Source organism: Odocoileus virginianus, chromosome 19 (assembly GCF_023699985.2).
Source record: "Odocoileus virginianus isolate 20LAN1187 ecotype Illinois chromosome 19, Ovbor_1.2, whole genome shotgun sequence".
In the NCBI taxonomy this organism is placed as follows: Eukaryota; Metazoa; Chordata; class Mammalia; order Artiodactyla; family Cervidae; genus Odocoileus; species Odocoileus virginianus.
Genome location: NC_069692.1, coordinates 2,392,672 through 2,418,550, shown reverse-complemented (window position 1 = coordinate 2,418,550; position 25,879 = coordinate 2,392,672). Strand labels below are relative to the sequence as shown.

Below are 25,879 nucleotides of genomic sequence, written 5' to 3'. Positions count from 1 at the left end.
TACTTTATGATATTGTAGTGGGTTTTGTCATACATTGACATGAATCAGCCATGGAGTTACATGTGTTCCCCATCCCGATCCCCCCTCCCACCTCCCTCCCCACCTGATTCCTCTGGGTCTTCCCAGTGCACCAGGCCCGAGCACTTGTCTCATGCATTGAATGGATGAGTATTTTGAAAGAGATATTTAGAACACTGGAAGAAACCTTTATCTGAGGATGCACTTTTAGGAATTTTTGATGCTGCTCATTGTTCACAAATCATGTTTCTCCTACATATTTTTGTTTTAGCTGATTATTTGAAATAAAAAGACATTTCACAATATTTTATATGTATATGTATATAATTACTCAACTCCAGGTATATAAATAATGATTATGAAAAATTTAACCTTGTTGAAATGCATTTGATAAACTGCATGTGTATTTTTATAAGAAAAGGTTAGAAATACTATAATATGCTTTTTTTTCCCTGAAATCTTACTGTTTTGTCTACGTATTTCAATTAGTGCCAGCCTCTGTCTCTATCCTTTTTGTACCAGGAAATGCCTTTTTCCCTCTTAAAACACAAAATTAAAAAGCCTGGCAAATAAAGAAAAAGTGTTTTTTTCTTATCTCTATTTAAAATATGAGTCAGGCCCAGAAATATTTTTAATTTCCTTCAGAATTCTATTTCATCAATTAAAACCAACATATAAAAATACAGTCTTACCTTGTTATCTTGCTGATGTTGGAACTTTTTAACACCAGGTTCATACACTTGATTTTTAGATTGGTCTAGTGATCTACAAAAGAAAGCAAAAACAAGATATCCTGTTTCCTGGACTTACCAATATTAAGAACAGCTACAGTTTTCTCATATAATGTTTTAAAATGATCGTAACAAGTGAAAATAGCATATTTTGGCAGGTGTCTTCCATTGGAGTTGGGGGAAACACGCTTCCTGCATTACCCACCCCCTCCCGCGAGTTCTGCCTTCCAGTTGGCTTACTATTCCATTGGCGATGGTCTCAGTAGGATTGAACAAAGCTCTTGGGAAAGGGTGATGTTTATCTTGCAAGAAGTGGGGTTATTTTTGAACTCAAATTCTGACCTGTGCTTGCTGAAAAACAGCCCTGTAATAACATTTTGTTCATGCAATTTAAATTTTTATGTATATAGTTCCAGACTCTCATATTTACATGTCATATAATCTCTGATAATACTATACACACATTTTGCACCTTGCTTTTTTTTTTCCTCTTTAAATTATAAAATGAGTATGATATTTGTGAGATGTTTTCTGATGTATATTTCTTTATCGGTAAACTCTTTGCCTTCTGTCAATATTCTGTCCAGTATAATTTCAGGGAACGGGGGAAGGAGGGAAACCCTGTCCCTGTCCTCGTGTTTGATTGGAAGAAGGTGGAAAACTGAGATGGGTGGTTTGAAGAGGATGAGTATCAAGTTCCTTGTTCCTTCTGCCTCCAGCTAAGGTAGCATTTTTGGTTCGTATTTGCCCTAGCTGGGAAAACTGGAGGCTCCAAGAATACCAAGGATCAGGCAGATACTGGGGTCAGGACTAAGAGGTCACCGGTGAGGGGACCATGGGAATAGAAACTTCTCAAAGGATCTTGTAAGACAAGGAGAGCCACCTCGCTCCGCCATACATCTGGATAGCACCTGGGAGGAGAGGGGAGTTGGGGCGGACCTGTGAGCTCGGATGTATGTCCCAAGGGAGCTGAGTCGTGTCAAATGAACTACTAATCAAATGAAGTTTTATAAACTAGATTGGAGTATATTAAACTCCAACCTCTCCGTCTCATATTTTCCCCCGCACCTTCATTATCCAGTGGAGAAAGGGTTCAAAAGGGAGGGAGGAATATCTTCTAGAGGGAAAAAAAATGGACCTGCTCCCACCCCACCCTATTTGAGGTATAGCATGTGAGTAAACTTATGATCTTGCTGTAATTAAAACGTTCAGTTCAGTTCAATTCAGTCACTCAGTCATGTCTGACTCCTTGCGACCCCATGAATCGCAGCACGCCAGGCCTCCCTGTCCATCACCAACTCCTGGAGTTTACTCAAACTCATGGCCATTGAGTCGGGTTGCTATTTTCTTCTCCGATGCATGCATGCATGCTAAGTCGCTTCAGTCATGTCCGACTCTGTGCGACCCTATGGACAGCAGCCCTCCAGATTCTCTGTCCATGGAATTCTCTAGGCAATGGGTTGCTGTCTCCTTCTCCAGAGGATATAATACTCAGGGCTTAATACTTCACATTTGAAAAGGGGTCTTTTAATCAAGGAGTGGGAAAGACTAGAATTGAAGGGATGTGGCAGATTTCTCTTCTCTACTCCCCAAGGAAATTGAGTTTCTCTTCATTCTTGTGTCCTTTCCTCCTACTCACCTTCTCTCTCCCTTCCTTCCTATCTATTTATTGGGCTTCCCTGGTGTCTCAGTAAAGAATCTGCCTGCCATATGGGAGACCTGGGTTTGATCCCTGGGTCAGGAAGATCCCCTGGAGAAGGAAATGGCAACCCACTCCGGTATTCTTGCCTAGAGAATCCCATGGACAGAGGAGCCTGGCAAGCTGCAGTCCATGGGGCCCTTTCTCTCTCCTTCCTATCTATTACCCAGCATCTAACATGGCAATGGGCACATGGGTACTCAAACATGTTTGTTGAATTGAAGTGGTGCCAGGGGCACCTTATCCCTGTGTGACTGCATTTTGGGGTCCATGTCAGCCCCCAGAGGCAGGCACGAGTGGAGGCAGTAGGTACAGCAAACCTTCATGACAGCTTTCCAGATCATCTCATGCTTTGCTCTGCTGACTTCATTTATAACCACCCAGAAAGGTGATCTTTCTTCCTCTAGAAGAAGGGTGACTAAAATTACAAATTGTGTAGCCATCTGAAACATGAAATAAGGTTGATTAAAATAGAAATTATATTCATTGCTTGTAAAGGGCACGTGCAACCGCTCTCTCTTCCACATCTTATTGGGGCCTTGCTCATTCCTCTTTCTTCCTTTCCTCCCCCTTTCACTTTATGTTACATAGGTGAAACAGGAACATATTCACATAACTAAAAACTGTGGACCCCAAATCTGCTCCTCTCCATTGTTAAGTTTAATGATAGTTAAGTGAACCACATATTTGCTATGATTTTGAAAGTACATTGTATTTCCTTCCTGACCACTTGCCCAGTCCCCATCTCTCCGAGAGAGATAAGCTCATCTGATTGATGATTGTTGTTTATAATTTTATTGCTACTCTGTCTCTGGTATTCCTTTGGAAAAGGTATATGGATTCATTACATATTCTAATGTATTGTCTGTAGATTGTAAGATAAAGTCAAGCATGTATCTGCTGATATTTTTTAGGCTGACCTGTCTCCATACTTAGAAACGTCTCTTATCAGCAGGTTTCCCTGGTGGCTCAGATGGTAGAGAATCTGCCTGCAATGCAGGGGACCTGTGTTCCATCCCTGGGTAGGGAAGATCCCCTGGAGAAGGAAATGGCAACTCACTCCAGTATTCTTGCCTGGAGAATTCCATAGACAAAGGAGCCTGGCAGCCTACAGTCCATGGTGTTGCAAAGAGTTGGACACGACTGAGCGACTGTCACTAGAATGAATCGTATAACACTGTATGATTTGTGACTGACAAAATGGCAGTGCCATATGGTTGAACCTAAAATACTTATAAGTACATATTCCAGTTATTAATACACTACATAAATGGCATTTATTATCCTGAAATGACATGTCTTGCTCTTTTTCTACAGCAGTTCTAGTAGACTATCTTACTGCTTTTAATTGTCATGTTCTACAATGAATATAACACCACACTATGAATTTAACTGATCCCCTACCGATATGCTGCACAATTGTTGCATGACTCAAAGCAATGATGCTGTGAACATTGCAAAGTGCAACTATTTTTGTAAGGATAATTGTCTAAAAGTAGAGTAACTTAGTCAAATTTAAAATATTGACAGCTTTCTCTTGCCACAAGGTCTTCCCATTTTTTCTACTGGTAATGCCTGATAGAACTAGTTTTTCCCTGATGTTATCTGCACTGGATGCTATTAACCTTCTTTTGGTAAACCTATGAGTAACGAATGATATCTCCATATTGTTTTTAGATTTCCCTACTTGTAGTGAGATTGATTATCTTTTGCTATGCTTCATGGGTCATTTGGATATTTTTTATGAACTGTGCCTCTGTATTTTTTGCTTATTTTAATATTAGTATGTTACCTTTTATTGATGTGTAGGAGCTCTTATTAGTAGGGATATTCATCCTTTATCTATCAGTTGTAAATATTTTTCTCCCACCTCACTGCTTATCTGTTTATTTTATTTTTGGTGTCCTTGCCCCTATGGAAATCCTCTTCTTAATGTCCTCCTGGATTGATGTTTTATTCAGGAAAAATTATTTTCAAAGCCCAATTTGTAGAAATGTAGAAAAAAATTTCCTCATTTTTTCATACTTCCAATTTTAGGTTTGAATCTTTGATGTTGATTTATATGTGGTAATAAACTAATTTTAATTTATTTTTCTAGATGGAGAGCCAGTTTTACTTTACTGATGTTAACTCTATACTTATCCAACTGATTTGAAATGCTTGTTAAAATAAATTTCCTGATATATAAGGTTTTGTTTGGGGCTTATGTATGTTTTATTGATCTACTCTCTAGGTCTGTATCTATCTTAATGCTTTAAATATTATTATTTTATGTATTCCTATTTTATAGAGTGGCCTCCCCACCACTGTGCTTCAAGATTTTCTCTTGTACATTTTTATTTCCAGAATGTCAAATTCCATAACGAATCCTGTCAGGGTTTTAACTGGGATTAACTCAGGGAAAATTGACAGCATCATTATAATCCCCCCTTATTTGAACAGATACTCTGTGTTTTGTGTTCTTTGTAATGATGTTTAATAAATGTCATTTCACATACCCCCTGCGGCAACCCAGCAGGGGGGGGGTTTATTAGTCTCATTATCCAGTGAAAAAATTGAGGTTTAGAGAAGTTAAGAAATGTGTCTTGCTACTTGCTTAGTAAATTGCTGAGCCAATTGCTTCTTAACCCCCACTGGATAATGGTCTTTAAAACACTTGAAACTAACAGGGTATGTTTCATCAAGAAAAGGGCTAAATTTCTCTCCTTTCTTGTTGATTGTGCAAGCAGCTAGCCATGAGCCCCCCAGTGGGAAATCAGGGTAAGTGGCCATTAGTAAAAGGAAACTGATATAGGCTCATTTTTTTTTTCCCTTATTGGTCTTAAGGGAACCCTGTGGAAAGGTTGAGGACAAGTGGTTCTCAAAGTGTGGTCCTTGGCCCAGCAGCAGCCATGCCTGGGCCCTGGCCAGACTAGTGAATCAGAAACAGCCTCGCATGGCCCAGCCGTGTGTGTTTCCACAAGTACTTCTCTGACAGAGTCTCGCTGAAGTTGAAGAATCATGGTTGAAGGGACCATGTGAAGACATGCTAATGATGGGTGTCTCAGAAGCCTAAGGAGCGAATCCTCGGGTCTCAGTGCCGGGATGCTGGCCTCACCTGCACAGCGATCCCTTCCCTGGGATGTCTTCACAGTCTTCTATGGGAGCACAAGGGCCTGGGTCCCCCGACTGACAGCGACACTCAGCTTCCTCAGTCCACTCATTCCGCACACACTGGGCGAATTCACCGCAGGCCAGGAATTTGCAGGGATCTGCTTGATCCGCTGTAGAAGAAAAACATAGGGTATGTTTTATTGATGCATGGATGCCTGAGCAGTGGAACCAGCAGAAGTCAAGATAGAAGATCAAATAGGTTTACCATCACCCCACTTTGACGTGAGTGGTACAGGAGTGAGAACAGAGTGCAGTGAAAAGAGAACCAAACATTTCTATATCTTTAATGAGTGAGTTTACAGACACAGGTGATGACATATTCGGTGTGCATCAGAATCAGCTAGAGGCCTTGTTGAATGTCAGACTCCTGAGCCCCACCATTACAATTTCTGATGCAGGAGGTTTAGAGACCAAGAATTTGTGTGTCTAAGGCACTAACAAACAAGAAGGAGACTTCCCTGGCAGTCCAGTGGCTGAGACTGCTTTCCAATTAAGGCAGTACAGGTTCGATCCCCGGTCAGGGAACTAAGGTCCCTACATACCTCATGGCCAAAACAAGCAACCAACCAAACAAAACACCCCCAAAGACCTACAAAAAACAAAAGCAATAATGTAACAAACTCAACAAGGACTTTAAAAATGGTCCACATTAAAAAAAAAATCTTAAGAAAAAAGTGAGCAGAACATTTAAAAAATTCTCTAATGTAGATGATGTTAATGTATCTGATCTGGGGAGCACATTTTGACAACCACCTCATTAGAGAATTAAATTTTTTTCCATGGGCGTATATCTGGAAAAGAAACTCTAAATTCAAAAAGATACACCTAGCCCAGTGTTCATAGCAGCACTATGTTAGTAGCCAAGACATGGAAGCAACATAAATGTCCATCAACAGAGGAATGAATAAGGAAGATGTGGTACATATATATACACAGCCGCAGCATGCATGGACCCAGAGATTATCACACTAAGTGACATAATCAGAGAGAGAGACAAATATCATAGAGTATCACTTATATGTGGAGTCTTAAAAAAAAATGATATGACTAAACTTAGTTACAAAACAGTAATAGATTCACGACTACAACAAACTATGGTTAACAAAAGGGAAGGGAATGGGGAGGAATAAACTGGGAATTTGAAATTAACAGATACACACTAGTACATATAAAATAGATTAACAACAAGGTACTGTATGGCACAGGGAACTATATTCAATACATTGTAATAACCTATTATGGAAAAATCTGAAAGGAAAACATACCTGTATATTGTATGTATGTGTAACTGAATCACTTTGCTGGACACACAAAACACTACAGATCGATTATATTTCAATAAAATTCTTTTTTTTTTTTTTGGTTAGGATTTTTTTTAAGGCAAACATTTTCTGCAGCGATTAGCTGGTAAACACATATTTAAGATCAGGGTTACCTTTTAAAGTGGTAGTCAGTCATTTTTATGCGTAGTTTCAAGAACTTCCTGGTTTGAAAATCTTTCAGTCTCCTGCCGATCCCTAGGGGTTCTTTTCTTTGAAAAATTCAAATAGACCTCAGGTCTTTCTTTGTTTTGTTTTTAGTCATCAACTGTTCTTTTTCACTCTATTAATTCTGTAGGATTGTCTCAAAATCTTCATCAAGTGGATTACAAATCAACAGACAATTATAAATCTCAGACTATTTAGTTCTGGGAGAATCATAGCACCTTCTAGACACTTCCTTGTCTTTTTGGAGTTGAGCACATCTTGCCACCCAGGGGAGAAGTAAAAGGTCAGTATCATCACATGCTGATGGCAGAACCACAATAGGCGACTGGTCCCCAGACCACTGTTTTTCTGCCTAGAAGGGTTTGCATTGAATCGCATCAGCTATTTACCCTTCAGATTATTTCAATAAGCACCTATCATGTGTTAGGAACTAGTGAAGTAAAAGTGAAAGTCACTCAGTCATGTCAGACTCTGAGACCCCATGGACTGTAGTCTGCCAGACTCCTCTGTCCACGGAATTCTCCAGGCCAGAATACTGGAATGGGTAGCCTGTTCCTTTCTCCAGGGGATCTTCCCAACCCAGGGAGTGAACCCAGGTCTCCCGCATTGCAGGTGGATTTTTTTTACCTTCTGAGCCACCAGGGAAGCCAAGAATACAGGAGCGGGCAGCCTATACCTTCTCTGGTGGATCTTCCCAACCCAGGAGTTGAAGCAGGGTCTCCTGCATTGTAGGCGGATACTTTACCAGCTGAGCTACCGGGGAAGCCGGTTAGGGACTAGGGGACAGGCAATCCGGTGTGAAGCCACTCTTTCAAGAAGCCGAGCGGGCACAGTAAAACACATACACAGATGCCTCTATGCAAGAAGCCAAGTGTCTCGTCTGGTATAAGAACTCTGACCACAAGGATACATTAGAGACAAGGGGGCCAGATTGTTGGACCCTGTGTCTAACGTGGATTGCATTTGGATGTGCAAAGACTAGGAAAGGAATTTCGACTGGATCCAGCATAAGCAGAGGCAGGGAGGTGGGAGAGCAACAGGCAAGTCCAGCATGGCGGGAGCAGAGACTTGTGAATGGGAAGGAAGGGAATTGAGCCTGGAGAGGTAAGTTCAGGCCATGCTCTCGTAGGGCTTGAACGCCGGGCTAAGGACTTTGGACTTGACAGGAGGTGAGGGCCATGGAGGATCTGTGGGCAGGGGAGGGCTGTGATCAGACTTGTGATTTAGAAAACATGTACACAGATCTCAGAAGTTTCAGAGTTAGGATCGTTTCAGTCTGAGCTAGTATTTCCCAAGCGGGAACATTTGCAGAACTCGAATTCAGTCGGGTTTAATGTTTTATAGGGCTTCCCATGTGGCGCTAGTGGTGGAGAGTCCACCTGCCAATGCAGGTAGACATAAGAGATGTGGGCTGGATCCCTGAGCTGAGAAGACCCCCTGGAGGAGGGCATGGCAATCCACTCCAGTATTCTGGCCTGGAGAATCCCATGGACGGAGGAGACGGGGGCTACAGTCCATGGGGCTGCATAGAGTCGGACACGACTGAAGTGACTTAGCACACACATACTAAAAGTAGGCTTGCGGGCTAGTTTTTTTTTTTTTTTTTAATGCTAGCTGAAATAAACATAACAGGTTTCTTTCTCTCTTTCGCCTGGACTTTGACTCCAGCTGCACTCCCCTCTCTTTTTCCTTCTAAGCCTCTCAGAGTCACTGATAAGCTAATGTCTACTGTGCATCTTCAAGCGAAGGCTGCCGTCAGATGCTTTGCCAAGATTACTGACCACACAGAAGCCCTGCGTATGGGTGTGGGCAGCTTCTGGGATGAGAATTCCATTGACCCTCATGTTCACTCCTGATCCAGTGCCTCCTTGTGGTGGAAAAAGAGAGCGAGGGAGGTTAGTGAGACCAGTCCAATAGGCAGGCGAGAGCAGCTCCTTGAAAACATATTTTTGGGTCTCCCAGCAAGATAGACCTAAAGTTGTATTTTTCTGCAACTTGAGGTTTCCTGTGGACTAAGAGCCCTGAGTAAAGCGAACAGTTTCCCTGTCTCACAGTTCCTAAAGCCGGCCACATAAAGGAATCTTTGCCACTGTTTAGGAAATAACTCACATTTACCCTGACAACCCAGGTGATTCATATCCGGGGTCTGGCTTAATAAATAACAGCTGCCAGCAGCTTGACACCCAGGCCTGCAGTCCTGAAAGCAGAGGCCGCGAGGGAATAGTGGAGTCCCACTGCCCTCTCTGCTGTGGAGAAACAGATTTAATTTTGGAAGGAGACCGAATGCACAGAGCCCGACCCCCTGAAAAAGGAATAGAAAATGTGGGATAACCACACGAGTTTCTGCTTTAAAAAATGTTTCTGTTTTACCAATATTCCCTTCAGCCCAGCTGAGCATAGGCTATGCATCAGTAAAACTGAATGGACCACAATAAGGCAGAAGTCGAGAAATGAATTTATCCACATTTGGGGGCCCTGGATTGGGTAAATCTGAAGAACAAATGCACCTAGTTTATAGAGTACTTGCTTTTCCTATGTCATTTTTTGGGGACTAGCCTACAGAGCAGTGGCTTCTAGGTGGCACTAGTGGTAAAGAACCCACCTGTCAATGCAGGACATATAAGAGACATGGGTTTGATCCCTGGGTCGGAAAGATCCCCTGGAGAAGGGCATGGCAACCCACTCCAGTATTGTTGCCTGGAAAATCCCATGGACAGACGGAACCTGGCAGGCTACAGTCCGTAGGGTCACACAGAGTCGATCACGACTGAAGTGACTTAGCATGCATGCATGCAGAGCAGTAGGCTTGCATTTTAAAGGTCTTGACAAGCATTCCCAAGCGCTGACTGAGGAAGGTTGTCTTTCAACTCTACATCATGTAATCAAAACACATTTAGTGAACAGTCCCTGCTGCCTGCAGGGGACACTTGGAAGCACTTTACAGTTAAAGTTAAAAAGCTTATGATCCAGACCATCAAGCAGTTTGTAAATGCATAGGTCCCTGATGGTCCAAGACTGTCTTTTACAAACCTCTGTTACGGATCCCAAAGGTACTCTACTCATCTGCCCAGGCTTGAAAACAGACTCTCCCTGAGACCCTGAGGGTCTCAGGCCCACGTGTCACTAACTTTGCATCATTGTACTTACATGCCTCCCCCTAGAACATCCTGTCACTTGTCCCAAATCCTTGGGTCTGGGTATTGATCCTTATCCACCCTGTACTTCATCATTCTTTACCATTTCATCATCCCCTTGCCTTGCGCTGTCCTAACACTCAAGTGTTTGACAGGAGGTGAGGCATCTCCGTTGATAGGGTTCCGATCTAGGGTAGGATTTCAGCTCAGGGTGGCTGAAACCTAAGCTTCTTGGGGCTGGTCCCGGCAGAGGGCCTGTTAGGCCTTTACTGGGGACTTTTTTTTCTTGGTGCGATGAAATCTAGTGATCGCTAGGTGGCGCTCAATAGCAAGAGAAGTAGAAATAGATGGAATGAAATTATATTGTTAATATAAGAGTCCGAACTGATTTCTGTCTCCTTAAAAACTGCGGAGAAGAACTAAGGAGACTCTTGATGAAAGTGAAAGAGAAGGGTGAAAAAGTTGGCTTAAAACTCAACATTCAGAAAACTAAGATCATGGCATCTGGTCCCATCACTTCATGGCAAATAGATGGGGAAACAATGGAAATAGTGACAAGCTTTATTTTTTCTGGCTCCAAAATCACTGCAGATGGTAACTGTAGCCATGAAATTTAAAGATTCTGGCTCCTTGGAAGAAAAGCTATGACCAACCTAGACAGCATATTAAAAAGCAGAGACATTACTTTGCCAACAAATGTCCGTCTAGTCCAGGCTATTGTTTTTCTAGTAGTCATGTGTGGATGTGAGAGTTGGACTCTAAAGAGAGCTGAGCACTGAAGAATTGATGCTTTTGAACTGTGGTGTTGGAGAAGACTCTTGAGAGTCCCTTGGACTGCAGGGAGATCCAACCAGTCCATCCTAAAGGAGATCAATCCTGGGTGTTCATTGGAAGGACTGATGCTGAAGCTGAAACTCCAATCCTTTGGCCACATGATGCGAACTGACTCCTTGGAAAAGATCCTGATGCTGGGAAAGACTGAATGCAGGAGGAGAAGGGGACGACAGAGGATGAGATGGTTGGATGGCATCACCAACTCAATGGACATGGGTTTGAGTAAACTCTGGGAGTTGGTGATGGACAGGGAGGCCTGGCGTGCTGCAGTCTATGGGGTTGCAAAGAGCTGGACACGACTGAGCGACTGAACTGAACTGAAAAACTGCAGTGCTGAGCGCACTGGTGGAGGGAGGCGAGGTCTCTCAGGAATCAGGCGGTGAGAGGAGCAGCTCCAGAGGACCAGTGACAGAGCCATTAGGACTTTGATCTCCGCAGCAGATCTGGCCTGGCCGGCTGGAGGGTATATTGCAAACTCCTGGCTCATCTTTTCCTGTTTCACAGAGGCAGAGCCAGGGCTCTGGAGCTCCCAGGAGGCTGAGACCAAGTCTGAAAGGAGCGGAAAGCAGGGGCTGCTTCATCCCCAACCACGGAGGCTTGGCAGTCCTGGTTTTGTTGGTGGGGGAGGAGGGGTGTCATCCCTTTGCTTGGGGCATCAGAGGATGACAGACTCACACATCCCCATCCGTATAATCTGCAGGGGCACTGGACACAGTTTTGACCACCACACTTTTAGGAACTTAAGAACATGGTTTAAATTCTTTGCAATCAGAAGAAAAAAATTAATATAATGCAGCCTGGATTATATGTGTCTCTACACCTCTGCAGATAGTATATATAATTTAAATATTAATTAATGTTTAAAATTAACATGCATGAAGCAAAGGGTCTGGAGCCCAGGGAATCCTTAGGCAGCCTGGTCTGTTACTGCTCCTTCTTAAGGCGTGAGTCTCGATTCAGATTCAGTGCTTGGTGCTGAGTGCTTAGTCATTTGAATAACTATGGCGCCCTTCTGGGGGTGCATCTGAGATATAATGCAGACACCTCACCTTCCACACATGTGCATCTGGCTTATTTTCCTAAATCCTGAGGACTTTGTGGGCTTGGCTTCGTGTGCTGTGGAGTTAACCTGCTCATCCTTGCTGTCAACGCCCAAGCACCCTGGCAAGAAGAACTGGCTCCTAGCAATTGTCTGTGGCCTTGGAATGTGGGTTAGCATCTTTGAATCCCATTTCTTCCCTCTATAAAAAGAGGTATTTAAAGCAGGTGATCACTAATATTCCTCCAGCTCAAATATAATAAATCTCCCATTCGAAGTGTCCTATGGGAACAAAGGCAGCAGGAGATGTAGCCAGGCTCCAGAATTGTTGTTCAGGTCAGTGACTAAAAGAACTTAAAAAAAACCAACTACATTTAACTTCATATTTATCATTTTATTATTATTTTATTATTGGCCAGAAATGTTTTGCTTATGACTTATTGCCGAAGGGTAGGATTAAGAATAATTATTTGATGATACACAGGACCATGCGTGTGGTTGTTGGAGCATACACTCCAAGTTTGTGGAATTTAGTCAATCACTCATGGGACTTTTTTCTGGCTTGAAGGGGCATGCGATAAGAAGCTTGGGTTTCAATTCAATTTTCTACCATTCTCAAGAACAACCACCACAACCTGTTTATAGCAGGCTTTCAGGAACACTTCCAAGGCAAACACACGTAGCTTACCCTGGACAAGAGGTTGAAGAATGATCTCTGCTCTCAGTCATTTTTTATATTTGCCAAACTGAGGGGTTCCAAGTATCCCAGGATAGATGGGGACCCTGACAGCAGGATGGGAGGTGGCCCTGCAGCTGGGCAGAAGCCCAGGCTCACGTGGAGGGTTTGCATTAAGGGTGAGATGAGGGACCCGGCGAACTTCTTAAGGAAGCTCCATGGGGTGGTTGGGGGTGGGTTGGGGGTGCGTTGAGGGCACAGGTCGAAACTCTGGAGTGGGCAAAAGCTGTCTGGCAGTCCAGAAGGCATTGTGGCTCCCTAGTGGAGGCAGGTGTTAACAGAAAAACCCCTGTGATGGCAGCGCAGGGGACACAAGGCAGCAGGAGACTCAGCCAGAGACAGAGATGGGGGGAGGCTGGGGAGAGCCTCCCGGGGGAGAGTCCCTGAGGCTGCCCCAGCTGGGAAGGGGCACTCCCCACAGGGACAGCAGAATGTAGAAAGGGGAGTTCGGGACTTTTGTTTCTGAGAGTAAATAAATAAATAAATAAATATAATTTTTGTATGCTAGAATATGACAAAATATTGCAGGAAATTTCACTTGGTGAAATGTAGAACCTAATAGTTCATTTAGGTTTCATTAGACTGAGGTGTGTTGTCACCTTTTCTAAGCAGGTTAAACACTTGGTGTATACCCAGTGGTTATGGTTATTTAGTTGCTAGGGCATAATCTGACTCTTTGCGACCCCATGGACTGTAGCCGGCGAGGCTCCTCCGTCCATGGGATTTCCCAGGCAAGAATGCTGGAGTGGGTTGCCATTTCCTTCTCCAGTATACCCGTGTGAGGAGGGTTAATAAGATTCCTTTTCACAAAGAGGCAGTAGGTAGAGTTGGGGGAGGTACATAAAACTGCCTTTGAATTCAGTTCCAGCCCTTGGTGACTGTGTAACAGTAAAACATGTTACTTACACTTTTAGGAAACACAGTTTCTTCAACTATGGAATGGGGGGAAATAACTTTGTGTAGTTATTTATTAAGTTTAAAAAAGTGTTAATTAACAGCAATTACCGTTTTTATGAGTGACAACTACCACCTTCGCAGAGGTGGTGACTAAGTGTGAGTCTTACAAATTATGCACTTTCCAGAGAAAATGAGCGCTGACCCACATTCTGGCTGGAAGCATCTTGGATGCCAGACTGTAATTAATTTCAATGTTTACCACTTACCAGCCTTGAGGTCTGCCTGTTTTTAAGAAAGATTTTTAGGAATTCAAGAAGAGAAGTTAGAATAAGTTATATGGAGTTTTGCATTTTTGAAATCTTCAACCTGCACAGCTAACTGGCATAAAAGCCCTACATGCTTCTGAAGAATTTTCATAGCAGCTTAAATGAAAGACGACCCTAGTGGCCGGGGGTGCCACCAGAATACTGAGCAAGCCATGATTTATTCAGCTTCTCAGTTGATGAATCAGATGGTTCTAACATTGGTTTATACTTTTTATATCACAGATTCATTTATTCAGGGAGTTTCAAAAGGTGAAGGGCAAACCGCACGCTGTACCAACAGCGTGTGGCTTCTCCTACCTGCCTGCACCTCTGAGACGCTCTCTGCCCTAACCACTGCTGACTCTCCTTTAGAGGATGGAGACCCACATCCTGGTGGTGATCTGAATGTGGAATGAGACTCACCTGGAAATCTCTGGAGGGTTTTCAAATTTCTCTTTCTTCTCTTTAGTCCCCAAGTAGTAAAGGAAGAATATTCCCCCCTCCCAGAACTGCTACCCCAATCCACTTTCCACCCTGACATTAGGCCAAAAGAAAAGAAAAAGACCCGATTGGGTTTTATTTCAAATTTTGCAAATGCACCTAAATAATTGGTCTGTCTGGGCATTGCCTATAAATATATTAAAATTAGGGCACAGAAAAGAAATGCTACATCCTCTCACTGTTAAGCTGTCTGGGACTGTTAAGCTCAACACATCTTTACGCAGGCTTCTTTCCTTGACCTGTCTTTCCTTAGTGTGAAACCGAGAAGGACCCTGTGGGGCTCCTGGCCACAGAAACTATCCTGTGTCCCCCATTTCTTGTAGGGAACAGACTCCAGCCTCCATGACCTTCCCTGAGTTTCCAAGGGCAGATTCGAACAGTTGCTAATTGTGGAAGGGAAGGGATACTGACTGTCTTGGGAGGAGCTGCCAAGAATCAATAGTGTAGCCTTCAGGCAGGGTCCTGGTTCCGCCTCAAGGGATACACAGAACACTATCTTTTGAGGTCTTTATAGAACTCAACGGGCATGAGTTTGAGCAAGCTCCGGGAGTTGGTGATGGACAGGGAAGCCTGGCGTGCTGCAGTCCATGGGGTTGCAAAGAGTCGGTCACGACTGAGTGACTGACAGCAACAATAGAACTAAAACCCCAAATAAATAGAAGATATTAGCCTTCTTCATTTCAGGGAAGGCTACCTGAGACTAAAGGAGTGGTGCCCTGCACACACCCTAGTCTTATCAGCAACTCCATACTTGAACCACTGCTATAAAACTCCTTACCAAATCCCTCCAGGCTGGTACACACGGTTTTGAGGGGCATGAATCCATCGTGTCCCCCTTTGCCTGGCAAAGCAAGAAAGCAATCCTTTTCTGCTTCACACGAAACTCTTGTCTCTCAGATTTGATTTGGCACCAGTGCATGGAGGCCAAATTTTTGGCATCAAGAGCAAGATTTTAGAAAACTTGCAAATTCTTCCTCTGTCTGTTTGAGATGGAAATCTCTAAAGCTTCTTGCCAAAATTTGGACTCCTGACTTTCTGCAGGACCTGGGAGCCACCCCTTTGAAATGTAATTATCAAGGAAGATAGCACCCGCTCCCTTCCAGTATCTGAGGGAGGGTTGGAGCCTTGCTCCAAGTTGTAAGACAGGAGGTGGACAGGGCATGTTGACTTTCTCATTTTCCATATCATTGCAATCTCACAGAAATGTGGCCTCTGCTCCTGCTACCCCACTAGATTGCTTTTGCAGAGGACTCTAACGACCTGTGAACTGTCAGCTTAAAGGAACTTCATCTACTCTTCACTCACCAAATGCATCCTTTCAGTATTGTCCTCACCCAGGCCTCCAGACGCCTGCTTCATAGGTTAGAGGTCAATTCACCTAATATCCCTTTCTGTAAAATTGGTTTCCCCAAAAATGTTTTCTGGAATATTTTTATATCTTTAAGGCATCTTATTAATTTTGCCCTTCTTTTAAAAATGAGTTACTTTATGTGTCCCTTGTAACTATTTATAGATTTTTAACAAGTATTTTCTAAATTTTCAGCATTTTATGAATGATAAACTCTTTGTGTTTTTACTTTATAATCTTGGGAAGGCACTTAGTTTGAAGACTTTCACAAATTTTTTTAAAAGGTTAGCTTTAAAAATCCATAAATCACGAGGAGGGGGGTGGAAAAAGGAAGAAAGAACAGAAAAATGGGCCCCAGAGAAGATGCAAATAGATTGATCAGGGGTTGTTAGACAACCTGACTTTAACTGAGCTGCTGTTAGCAGATAGGATGAGGTTCCTGGGAGATAGAACCAAGCATGGCTTTATTGACATAAGAGAAGCCACTTTGGCCTAAGCTATTTTGCGATCTAAGCCTGGCTACAATGTTTGCCCTTGAATGTTTTCAGTAATTAATCTTAAGGGAACAAAAGAAGGCATAAACAAACAACAAGAGAAATGAGAAAGATAACATAACAGTTATAAAGTTACAAACCTATAGAAAAGATAACATATCAGTTGTAAAGACTCCCAGTTCTGTTTCAGTGGTAAAGATTAGCCTGAAGGTTCAACCTCCAGGTCATCTGGAACCTGAGGGAAGATGATGTTGACCTTTTCTGACCCTGGTGACTTCCATCAACTAAAGTTCTGACACGGTTAACCTTTGCCCCAATTTTATCCTTAATTCTCCTTAAGTACCTTTAGCTTAAAACTTCCCCCAATTTTGCTGTTGGGGAGGCACTGCTTTGGGAAGGATCCATGGGGTTCTCCTTGCTGCAAGTAATACATCCTTCCTTCTCCGCTCTTTGGCTGGGTTGTGTTGTTCAGCTAGACACCCACCAAGAGGGAGATCTTGTGTTTTGGGTAACACTGCCTCATCCTTGCCTTCCCTTCCTTCTATGCTGAGCATCTTTACTTTGTATCCAAAGCTGCTTTCACCGTGGGAGAAGTACCCTGCCACTCCTAGGAATCTCTTTATTTTCCTCCTGCCCTTTCTAGATGAGCCCCACCCGGAAACTGAGCTGGACACTGTGGGGTTCCTAGACATGGAAGCCTCTCTGTGTTCCCTGTTTCCTTTTTATAGGAAACAGAGTCTAGTCTCCATGACCTTGCCTGAACTCCAAAGGGCAGATTCAATCAGTTCAGTTCAGTCGATCAGTGGTGTCCAACCCTGCAACCCCATGGACTGCAGCACACCAGGCCTCCCTGTCCATCACCAACTTCTGGAGATTGCTCAAACTCATGTCCATTGAGTCAGTGATGCCATCCAACCATCTCATCCTCTGTCATCCCCTTCTCCTCCCGCCTTCAATCTTTCCCAGCTTCAGGGTCTTTTCAAATGAGTCAGTTCTTTGCATCAGGTGGCCAAAGGATTGGAGTTTCAGCTTCAGCATTAGTCCTTCCAAAGAACATCCAGGACTGATTTCCTCTAGGATAGACTGGTTGGATCTCCTTGCAGTCCAAGGGACTCTCAAGAGTCTTCTCCAACACCACAGTTCAAAAGTCCTGTTCTTCTGTGCTCAGCTTTCTTTATGGTCCAACTCTCACATCCATACATGACTACTGGAAAAACCATAGCATTGACTAGATGGACCTTTGCTGGTAAAGTAATGTATCTGCTTTTTAGTATGCTGTCTAGGTTGGTCATAGGTTTTCTTCAGTGTCTTTTAATTTCATGGCTGCAGTCACCGTCTGCAGTGATTTTGGAGCCCCCCAAAATAAATTCTGTCACTGTTTCCCTTGTTTCCCCATCTATTTGCCATGAAGTGATGAGACTGATGCCATGATCTTAGTTTTCTGAATTTTGAGTTCTAAGCCAACTTTTTTACTCTCGTCTTTCACTTTCATCAAGAGGCTCTTTAGTTCTTCTTGGATTTCTGCTAGCAGGATGGTGTCATCTGCATATCTGAGGTTATTGGTATTTCTCCTGGCAATCTTGATTCCAGCTTGTGCTTCATATAGCCCTGCATTTTGCATGATGTACTCTGCATATAAGTTAAGTAAGCAGGGTGACAGTATACAGCCTTGACATACTCCTTTCCCAATTTGGAACCAGTCTGTTGTTTATGTCTCATTCTAAGTGTGCTTCTTAACCTGCATACAGATTTCTCAGGAGGCAGGTCTGGTGGTCTGGTATTCCCATTCCTTTAAGAATTTTCCACAGTTTGTTATGATCCACACAAAGGTTTTGGCATAGTCAATTAAGCAGAAGTAGATGTTTTTCTTGAACTCTCCTACTTTCTCAATGATCCAACAGATATTGGCAATTTGATCTCTAGTTCCTCTGCCTTTTTAAAATCCAGCTTGAACATCTGAAAGTTCATGGTTCATGTCCTTTGAATTTTGAGCATTACTTTGCTAGCGTGTGAGATGAGTGCAATTGTGTGGTAGTTGGAACATTCTTTGGCATTGTCTTTCTTTGGGATTGGAATGAAAACTGACCTTTTCCAGTCCTGTGGCCACTGCTGAGTTTTCCAAATTTGCTGGCATATTGAGTGCAGCACCCTCACAGCATCGTCTTTTAGGATTTGAAATAGCAGATTGGAACAGGTGCTAATCAGGGAAGGGAGGGGATGCAGAAATAAGGGAGGAGCAGCCTTGGGGCAGGGTCCTGGTTCCTCCTCAAGGGATTCGCAGAACGGTATCTTTGAGCTCTTACCAGAACTAACTCCTCCCCCCACCCCCAACAAATGGAAGATGTTAACCGCTTGATGTGTGTGCATGCATGCTTAGTCGCTTTAGTCAGGTCCAGCTCTTTGCGACCCCATGGACTGCATGCAGCCTGCCAGGCTCCTCTGTCCATGGGGGTCTCCAGGCAAGAATGGTTGCCATGCCTCCTCAAGGGGTTCTTCCCGACCCAGGAAGAATGCATCTCCTGCGACATGCATCTCCTGCGGTTCCCATATTGCAGGCAGATTCTTGACTGCTGAGCCACCAGGGAAGCCCAGCTACCATTCTTTATTCCAGAGAGTAGATCAAACATAGTTTGAAAAACCTCAAGAACCACAGAAGCGCCTCAGGAGACCACCTGAGGCCAGATTAAAGCAGTGCAGGCCCAGCCCTTATCAGCAACCCCACCATTGAACAACTGATATAACACTAGTCACCAAATCCCCCCAGCTTGGGACACACAGTTTTGAAGGCATTAACCTCCTGTGTCCTCCTTTGCCTGACAAAGCAGCAAAGCTGTTCTTTTCTACTTCAGCCATAACTGTCTCTGAGATTCAGTTCAGCTCCAGGCACAGAGGCCACGTTTTTGGCATCATCCTCACCCTCCCTTGCCTGGGCCCATCACCATTCTACAAGGCCCGGCTCCCTATGCCTCTCTGTCTAAGGAAACCTGTGGTGACAGTCTTTCACCTCAAGTGTGTTTCCTAACATTTCTGTTCATATCCTGATTATGGTATTTAGAAAGGCTCTGGCATGCTTCTATCTCTTGTTGGGCATTTAATACCTGGGACAGAGATGGGTCTGATGCCCAGAACAGTGTGTAGCTCAAGATAGACTGTGCCTGAGTGCTTCCTAAAGGTATGAATGAACCCACATCATGATTGCATCATCATTTATTTGTCTAACTTTTCTGTAACAGCAAAGAGAAGGGCTAGAGAGTCTGGGAAACCTTCCGTGGTTTAAGAAAACTCACCAGCATTTGAAAATAAGGAGAGACCTTGATGGCATGAGGTTCCACGGCACACTAGAGCACCAACAAGCCACCTGGCAAACAGGGATGACTGTGGGCCACCCAGCAGCTGCCTGCATTTTTACAGGTACTGGCTGGGAGGAAATTTTATGTTTCCCAACGGTTAAATAAGCACCTGCATAATATCCTCAAGTTTTCTTTTTGACTCACAAAGTTCAGTTCAGTTTAGTCACTCAGTCATGTCTGACACTTTGCAACCCCATGGACTGCAGCACACCAGGCCTCCCTGTCCATCACCAACTCTCAGAGTTTGCTCAAACTCATGTCCATTGTGGGTTCATGTCCATTGAGTCAGAGATGCCATCCAACCATCTCACCCTCTGTCATCCCCTTCTCCTCCTGCCTTCAATCTTTCCCAGGATCAGGGTCTTTTCTAAGGAGTCAGTTCTTCGCATCAGGTGGCCAAACTATAGGAGCTTCAACTTTAGCATCAGTCCTTCCAATGAATATTCAGGACTGATTTCCTTTAGGATTGACTGGTTGGATCTCTTTGCTGTCCAAGGGACTCTCAAGAGTTTTCTCTAACACCACAGTTCAAAAGTATCAATTCTTTGATGCTCAGCTTTCTTTATGTCAGTCATCCATACATGACTACTGGAAAAACCATAGCTTTGACTAGATGGACCTTTGTTGGCAAAGTAATGTCTCTGCTTTTTAATATGCTGTCTAGGTTGGTCATAGCTTTTCTTCCAAGGAGCCAGCATCTTTTAATTTCATGGTGCAGTCACCAGCTGCAGTGATTTTGGAGCCAAGGAAAATAGTCTGTCACTGTTCCCATTGTTTCCCTATCTATTTGCCATGCAGTGATGGGACCAGATGCCATGATCTTAGTTTTTCGAATGTTGAATTTTAAGCCAAATTTTTCACTCTCCTCTTTCACTTTCATCAAGAGGCTCTCTAGTTCCTCTTCACTTTCTGCCATAAGGGTGGTGTCATCTGCATATCTGATGAAGAAAAGTTGCAAGGCTCAAAACAGCCTGGAGTTAAAACTCCCCTCTGGGTCCTCCCCACCATTCTATGCAAAACAAAGAACTCTCTCACCCAAAGAAAAATGCCCAGCTCCCAACCGGTCCCAGCCTCTGGCGGATCTCCAGCATTCCTTGCCCCAGCCAGTTTAAGAGATAACTAATCTGAACAACCTTGGAGAAGAACAGGCCCCCTTAAGACAGTAGATTTCCACATACATGCCTATGTATACTCTTTTCTTGGGTTAGTGCAGCACCTCACTAATCTGACTGCTGCCCCTTCTCACCTCGTTAAAGGTGATCTGTTCCCATAAAGTGTTGGTCTTGTTCTTTTTTCAAACCTCACCTTCTCTGACTCCCTTACCCTACTTCTGAGGTTATTGATATTTCTCCCTGCAATCCTGATTCCAGTTTGTGCTTCCTCCAGCCCAGCATTTCGCATGATGTACTCTGCGTATAAGTTAAATAAGCAGGGTGACAATATACAGCCTTGTTGTACTCCATTCCCAATTTGGAACCAGTATGTTGTTCCATATCTGGTTCTAACTATTGCTTCTTGACCTACATTCAGATTTGACCATAACAGATGGTCTGTATTCCACCTCTTTAAAAAGTTTCCACAGTTTGTTGTGATCCACACAGTCAAAGGCTTTGGAATAGTCAATAAAGCAGAAGTAGACAGAAGAACTATACAGAAAAGATCTTCATGATCCAGATAACCACGATGGTGCGATCACTCACCTAGAGCCACACATCCTGGAATGCGAAGTCAAGTAGGCCATCACTACAAACAAAGCTAGTGGAGGTGATGGAATTCCAGTTGAGCTATTTCAAATCCTAAAAATGATGCCGTGAAAGTGCTGCCCTCAATATGCCAGCAAATTTAGAAAACTCAATAGTGGCCGCAGGACTGGAAGAGGTCAGTTTTCATTCCAATCCCAAAGAAAGGCAATACCAAAGAATGTTCCAACTACTGCACAATTGCACTCATCTCACATGCTAGCAAAATAATGCTCAAAATTCTCCAAGTGAGGCTTCAACAGTAAGTGAACTGAGACCTTCCAGATGTTCAAGCTGGATTTAGAAAAAATAGGATCCAGAGATCAAATTGCCAATATCTTTTGGATCATAGAAAAAGCAGGAGAATTTAAGAAAAACATTTACTTCTGCTTTATTGACTTGCAAAGCCTAAAATATTAACTAACTGGCATTTTAAGAAACATTTTGCTGACTCCTAAAAGATAATAACTTGGACTGAGTTACCATTTACTATTGCTTATGGCATTTTACACCTCTATAAAGTCAGAAGTTATTGTATAGAAAATGGATATGATACAGTGATTGTATTTTCTGTTTTGTGTTTAGATCTCATCATTTTCTTTTTTCCTCTGTTTAAATAAAATCCATTTCCATATCCTCTTTAAACTGTATTTGTCATCTAATGCTCAGTGGTAAAGAATCTGTCTGCAACACAGGAGACGTGAGTTCATTCCTGCATCAGGAGGATCTGCTGGAGTGGGATATGGCAACCCACTCCAGTATTCTTGCCTGGGGAATTCCATGGACAGAGGAGCCTGATGGGCTAAAATCCATGGGACTGCAAGAGTCAGACACGACTTAGCGACTACGACCTGATTGACTGGTATGTTTCTCACACATGGAGGCTATTCTTTGAAAAGGGCTGTGGGAGGCATGGGTAATAAAGCCAGCAGCTCCCGGGCTGGGTAACACTGGCATGAGACCGTCCAGCGTTTTGTAGCCCTAGTTCTAATTGCCTGTTTCTCCCAAGAAAACAGTGAGCAAAGGGCCAAAGGGCAAGACATCCAGTGACTCAGTTTTGCTATATTTGGCCATCCTGGTTGGAAAAACTTTAAAATGGTAGGATACCTTCTCCATTTTCCAAGGGAAGAGTCTTGAGATTCTTTCCCAGAGACAAAGCTAGGTATATATTCCTGATGTTTGGTATTTTCAGGAGCTGTCCTTTATCTCCCTCAAGATTTCCCCTTTTAATTCTCTTTCAAGGAGAGTTTTCATCAATAAGTTCAAGGAAATACTTGCAAGATCAAGCCTGAATCAGGGAGGCTTCTTCTATTGGCTAAAATGACTTTTAGATATTACTTGGGATTTTGATTAGCAGTGTCTTGATCTGTGAGCTCCCTTACTATGTGCTGGGGGATGGGCACTGCGAAGAATCAGCCAAGCCTTAGACACCAGAAAAGACCATACCGGCTACAGAGCCAGAGGCTGTGTCAATTGGAATCTGAGTCCTTGTTCTCTAGGAAGCTGAAGTAATTATCTTCACTCGGGGTCCAGGGAGCTGAGAGGCAGCACGATCAGGTGGTTGCACTGGTTTAGTCTACGAGGAAGACATTTTAATCAGCTTCCCTGTCAATCACCTTGATGGCTTACACTCAGATACACCACCACAAGCAGAAAATCTGGATCAGCCAGTCATGCTGAAAAACTGGGAGCAAAATACCTGTCATCTTCTAGATTAAAAAAAAAAAAAAGAAATAGGAAGAAAACTATTGAAAATCATGTGCATATTTTCCCTTAATTTGTTTTAAAACCCAGACACCCATTTCTTCTATAATCAAAATACTAAATTTCTGCATATTTCTCCAAACTAAAATTGTATAGGAGAACTGACGCTATAAACACTTTACTGTACAATAAGTATGCAGGTGTTCTTTTTGTTTTAAGAACAACATTTTACATTTCAAGTTCAAGAAGTTTTATAAAATTAATGAATTCATAGAAGTATGAGATTAATGAACTCTGTGCGAAAGCATTTTTCATACTGTTTATGAGGTTCTCAAGGCAAGAATACTGAAGTGGTTTGCCATTCCCTTCTCCAGTGGACCACATTCCGTCAGACCTTTCCACCATGACCTGTCCATCTTGTGGTGTTGGAAAAGACTCTTGAGAGTCCCTGGGACAGCAAGGAGATCCAACCAGTCCATCCTAAAGGAAATCAGTCCTGGGTGTTCATTGGAAGGACTGATGTTGAGGCTGAAACTCCAATACTTCGGCCACCTGATGTGAAGAGCTGACTCATTTGAAAAGACCCTGATGATGGGAAAGATTGAAGGTGGGAGGTGAAAGGGATGACAGAGGATGAGACAGTTGGATGGCATCACCGACTCGATGGACATGAGTTTGAGTGAGCTCCGGGAGTTGGTGATGGACAGGGAGGCCTGGCATGCTGCAGCTCATGGGGTTGCAGAGTCAGACACGACTGAGCGACTGAACTGAACTGAACTGTGCAGAAGCGATGGTTGTGAGTGTTTTGAATTTGGTGCTATCTCTGCCTGGATTGGAATGGCTGTGAATAGTGTGAGAATGAGGTGGGGGTGTTTGTGAGCCTGTGTCTGGCTGGGCCCCGAGCACCACTCTCTCTTGGCGGGCCACTTCCCTCTCCTTGGCAGCCACCACCCTCCAATTCCTTGTGCCTCTGCCACCAAAACTCCTGTGGCTGGTGTCCTGCCTCTCCAGCTCTGGTGCTGACAAAGGTTTTCTCTTTGACCAGATCCTAACTCGGGCTCCCCTAAAATTTTCAAACTTGACCTTGACTCTTGGACTTCTGTGTTTGTCTCTTTCTTGTCCAGTTTTAGCAGGAATGATGCTAAGATGGTTTGGCCAGAACCTTGCATCTTTCATATCTGATCGTCAGGGTCCTCATTCTCTGCTCCCTCCCAGGTGATGTCTGATCACCCTGGTTTGCCTTTAGCAAGAATTCTTTTAGGTCGTTTTAGCCAGAATCTCTTCTTACCCCTGATGTTCCTTCTTAGTAATTTTCCACTCACTGACCCACTCTGCTCTTTGGCTACTAATTCCTACTGAACCCATCCTGTGCTCAGAGATGGGTCTAATCTCCTCCACTGTGAGACTCCCTACATCCATCAAGATGGTACCCCTGCGATAAAGTCTCCCTTTGCATCTTTAACAAATGTCACTGGTAATTGTTTCTTTAACAATGCTGGTTGTCTTCATGGAAGCTGTAAATGCCTAGCTTTCACACCACCAAGCACCACAGGCCTCTTCATTGCTCGGGACCAGCCAAGGGGACCAGGATTCTCCACATTCATCTCCATTCCTATATTCTCTCTGCAGTATTCAGGCCTCAGGTTTCAATGAAACAGGATTTAAAGGGAAATTAAGTACTTTCTTCTTTGTGGGATCACTCTCCGGCAATTCCCAAACTCACAGAAATTTTCAACTAAGAGTAACATATCAGAGCTGGCTTAAAACTCAATGTTCAAAATACAAAGATCATGGCATCCAGTTTCACCGCTTCATGGCAAATAAATGGGGAAAAAATGAAAATAGTGACAGACTTTATTTTGTTGGGCTTCAAAATCACTGCAGATGGTAACTGAGGCCATGAAATTAAAAGATGCTGGCTCCTTGGAAGAAAAGCTATAACAAACCTAGATAGCATATTAAAAAGCACAGACATTACTTTGCCAACAAAGGTCTGTCTACTCAAAGATATGGTTTTTCCAGTAGTCATGTATGGATGTGAGAGTTGGACTATAAAAAAACTGAGTGCTGAAGAATTAATGCTTTTGAACTGTGGTGTTGGAGAAGACTCTTGAGAGTCCCTTGGACTGCAAGGAGATCCAACCAGTCCATCCTAAAGGAAATCAGTCCTGGATGTTCTTTGGAAGGACTGATGCTGAAGCTGAAACTCCAATCCTTTGGCCACCTGATTGGAAGAACTGACTCCTTGAAAAAGACCCTGATGCTGGGAAAGGCGGGAGGAGAAGGGGAAACAGAGGATGAGATGGCTGGATGGCATCATTGACTCAATAGACGTGAGTTTGAACAGACTCTGGGAGATGGTGAAGGACAGGGAGGCCTGGCGTGCTGCAGTTCATGGGGTCACAAAGAGTCAGATAAGACTGAGTGAATGAACCACAAAATAAAGCATATCAGAAAGTGCTCATTAGAAAGTCTTTGAAGGAAAAAGGAATAGCTTTGATCCCAGATTGTTGTAAGGTGATGATCCTTGGCCATTGGGCACGTCCATTTGGGCAGGAACTTTCACATGTTCACAGTTTGTAACTGTGGTGAATGAACGGCGATTGTCTTGGATTACACGTGTGTAGAAGATGGTCAAGGTCTAATCAGTCTCAATCAGTTGCTGGTTACATGGGCAACACTTTCCTCTGCTTTCTGTGAAATGACTAAA

At 43.4% G+C, this 25,879-nt stretch overlaps 1 protein-coding gene across 1 annotated transcript in view; it reads right to left on the bottom strand.

Moving 5' to 3' along the window:
- The window catches only part of IMPG1 (interphotoreceptor matrix proteoglycan 1), a 167,134-nt gene that overhangs the window by 2,036 nt on the left and 139,219 nt on the right, over nt 1-25,879 (bottom strand). Inside the window, 2 exon segments of the mRNA XM_070480762.1 lie at nt 711-783; nt 5,546-5,711. Coding sequence (XP_070336863.1) covers nt 711-783; nt 5,546-5,711 — 239 coding nt within the window.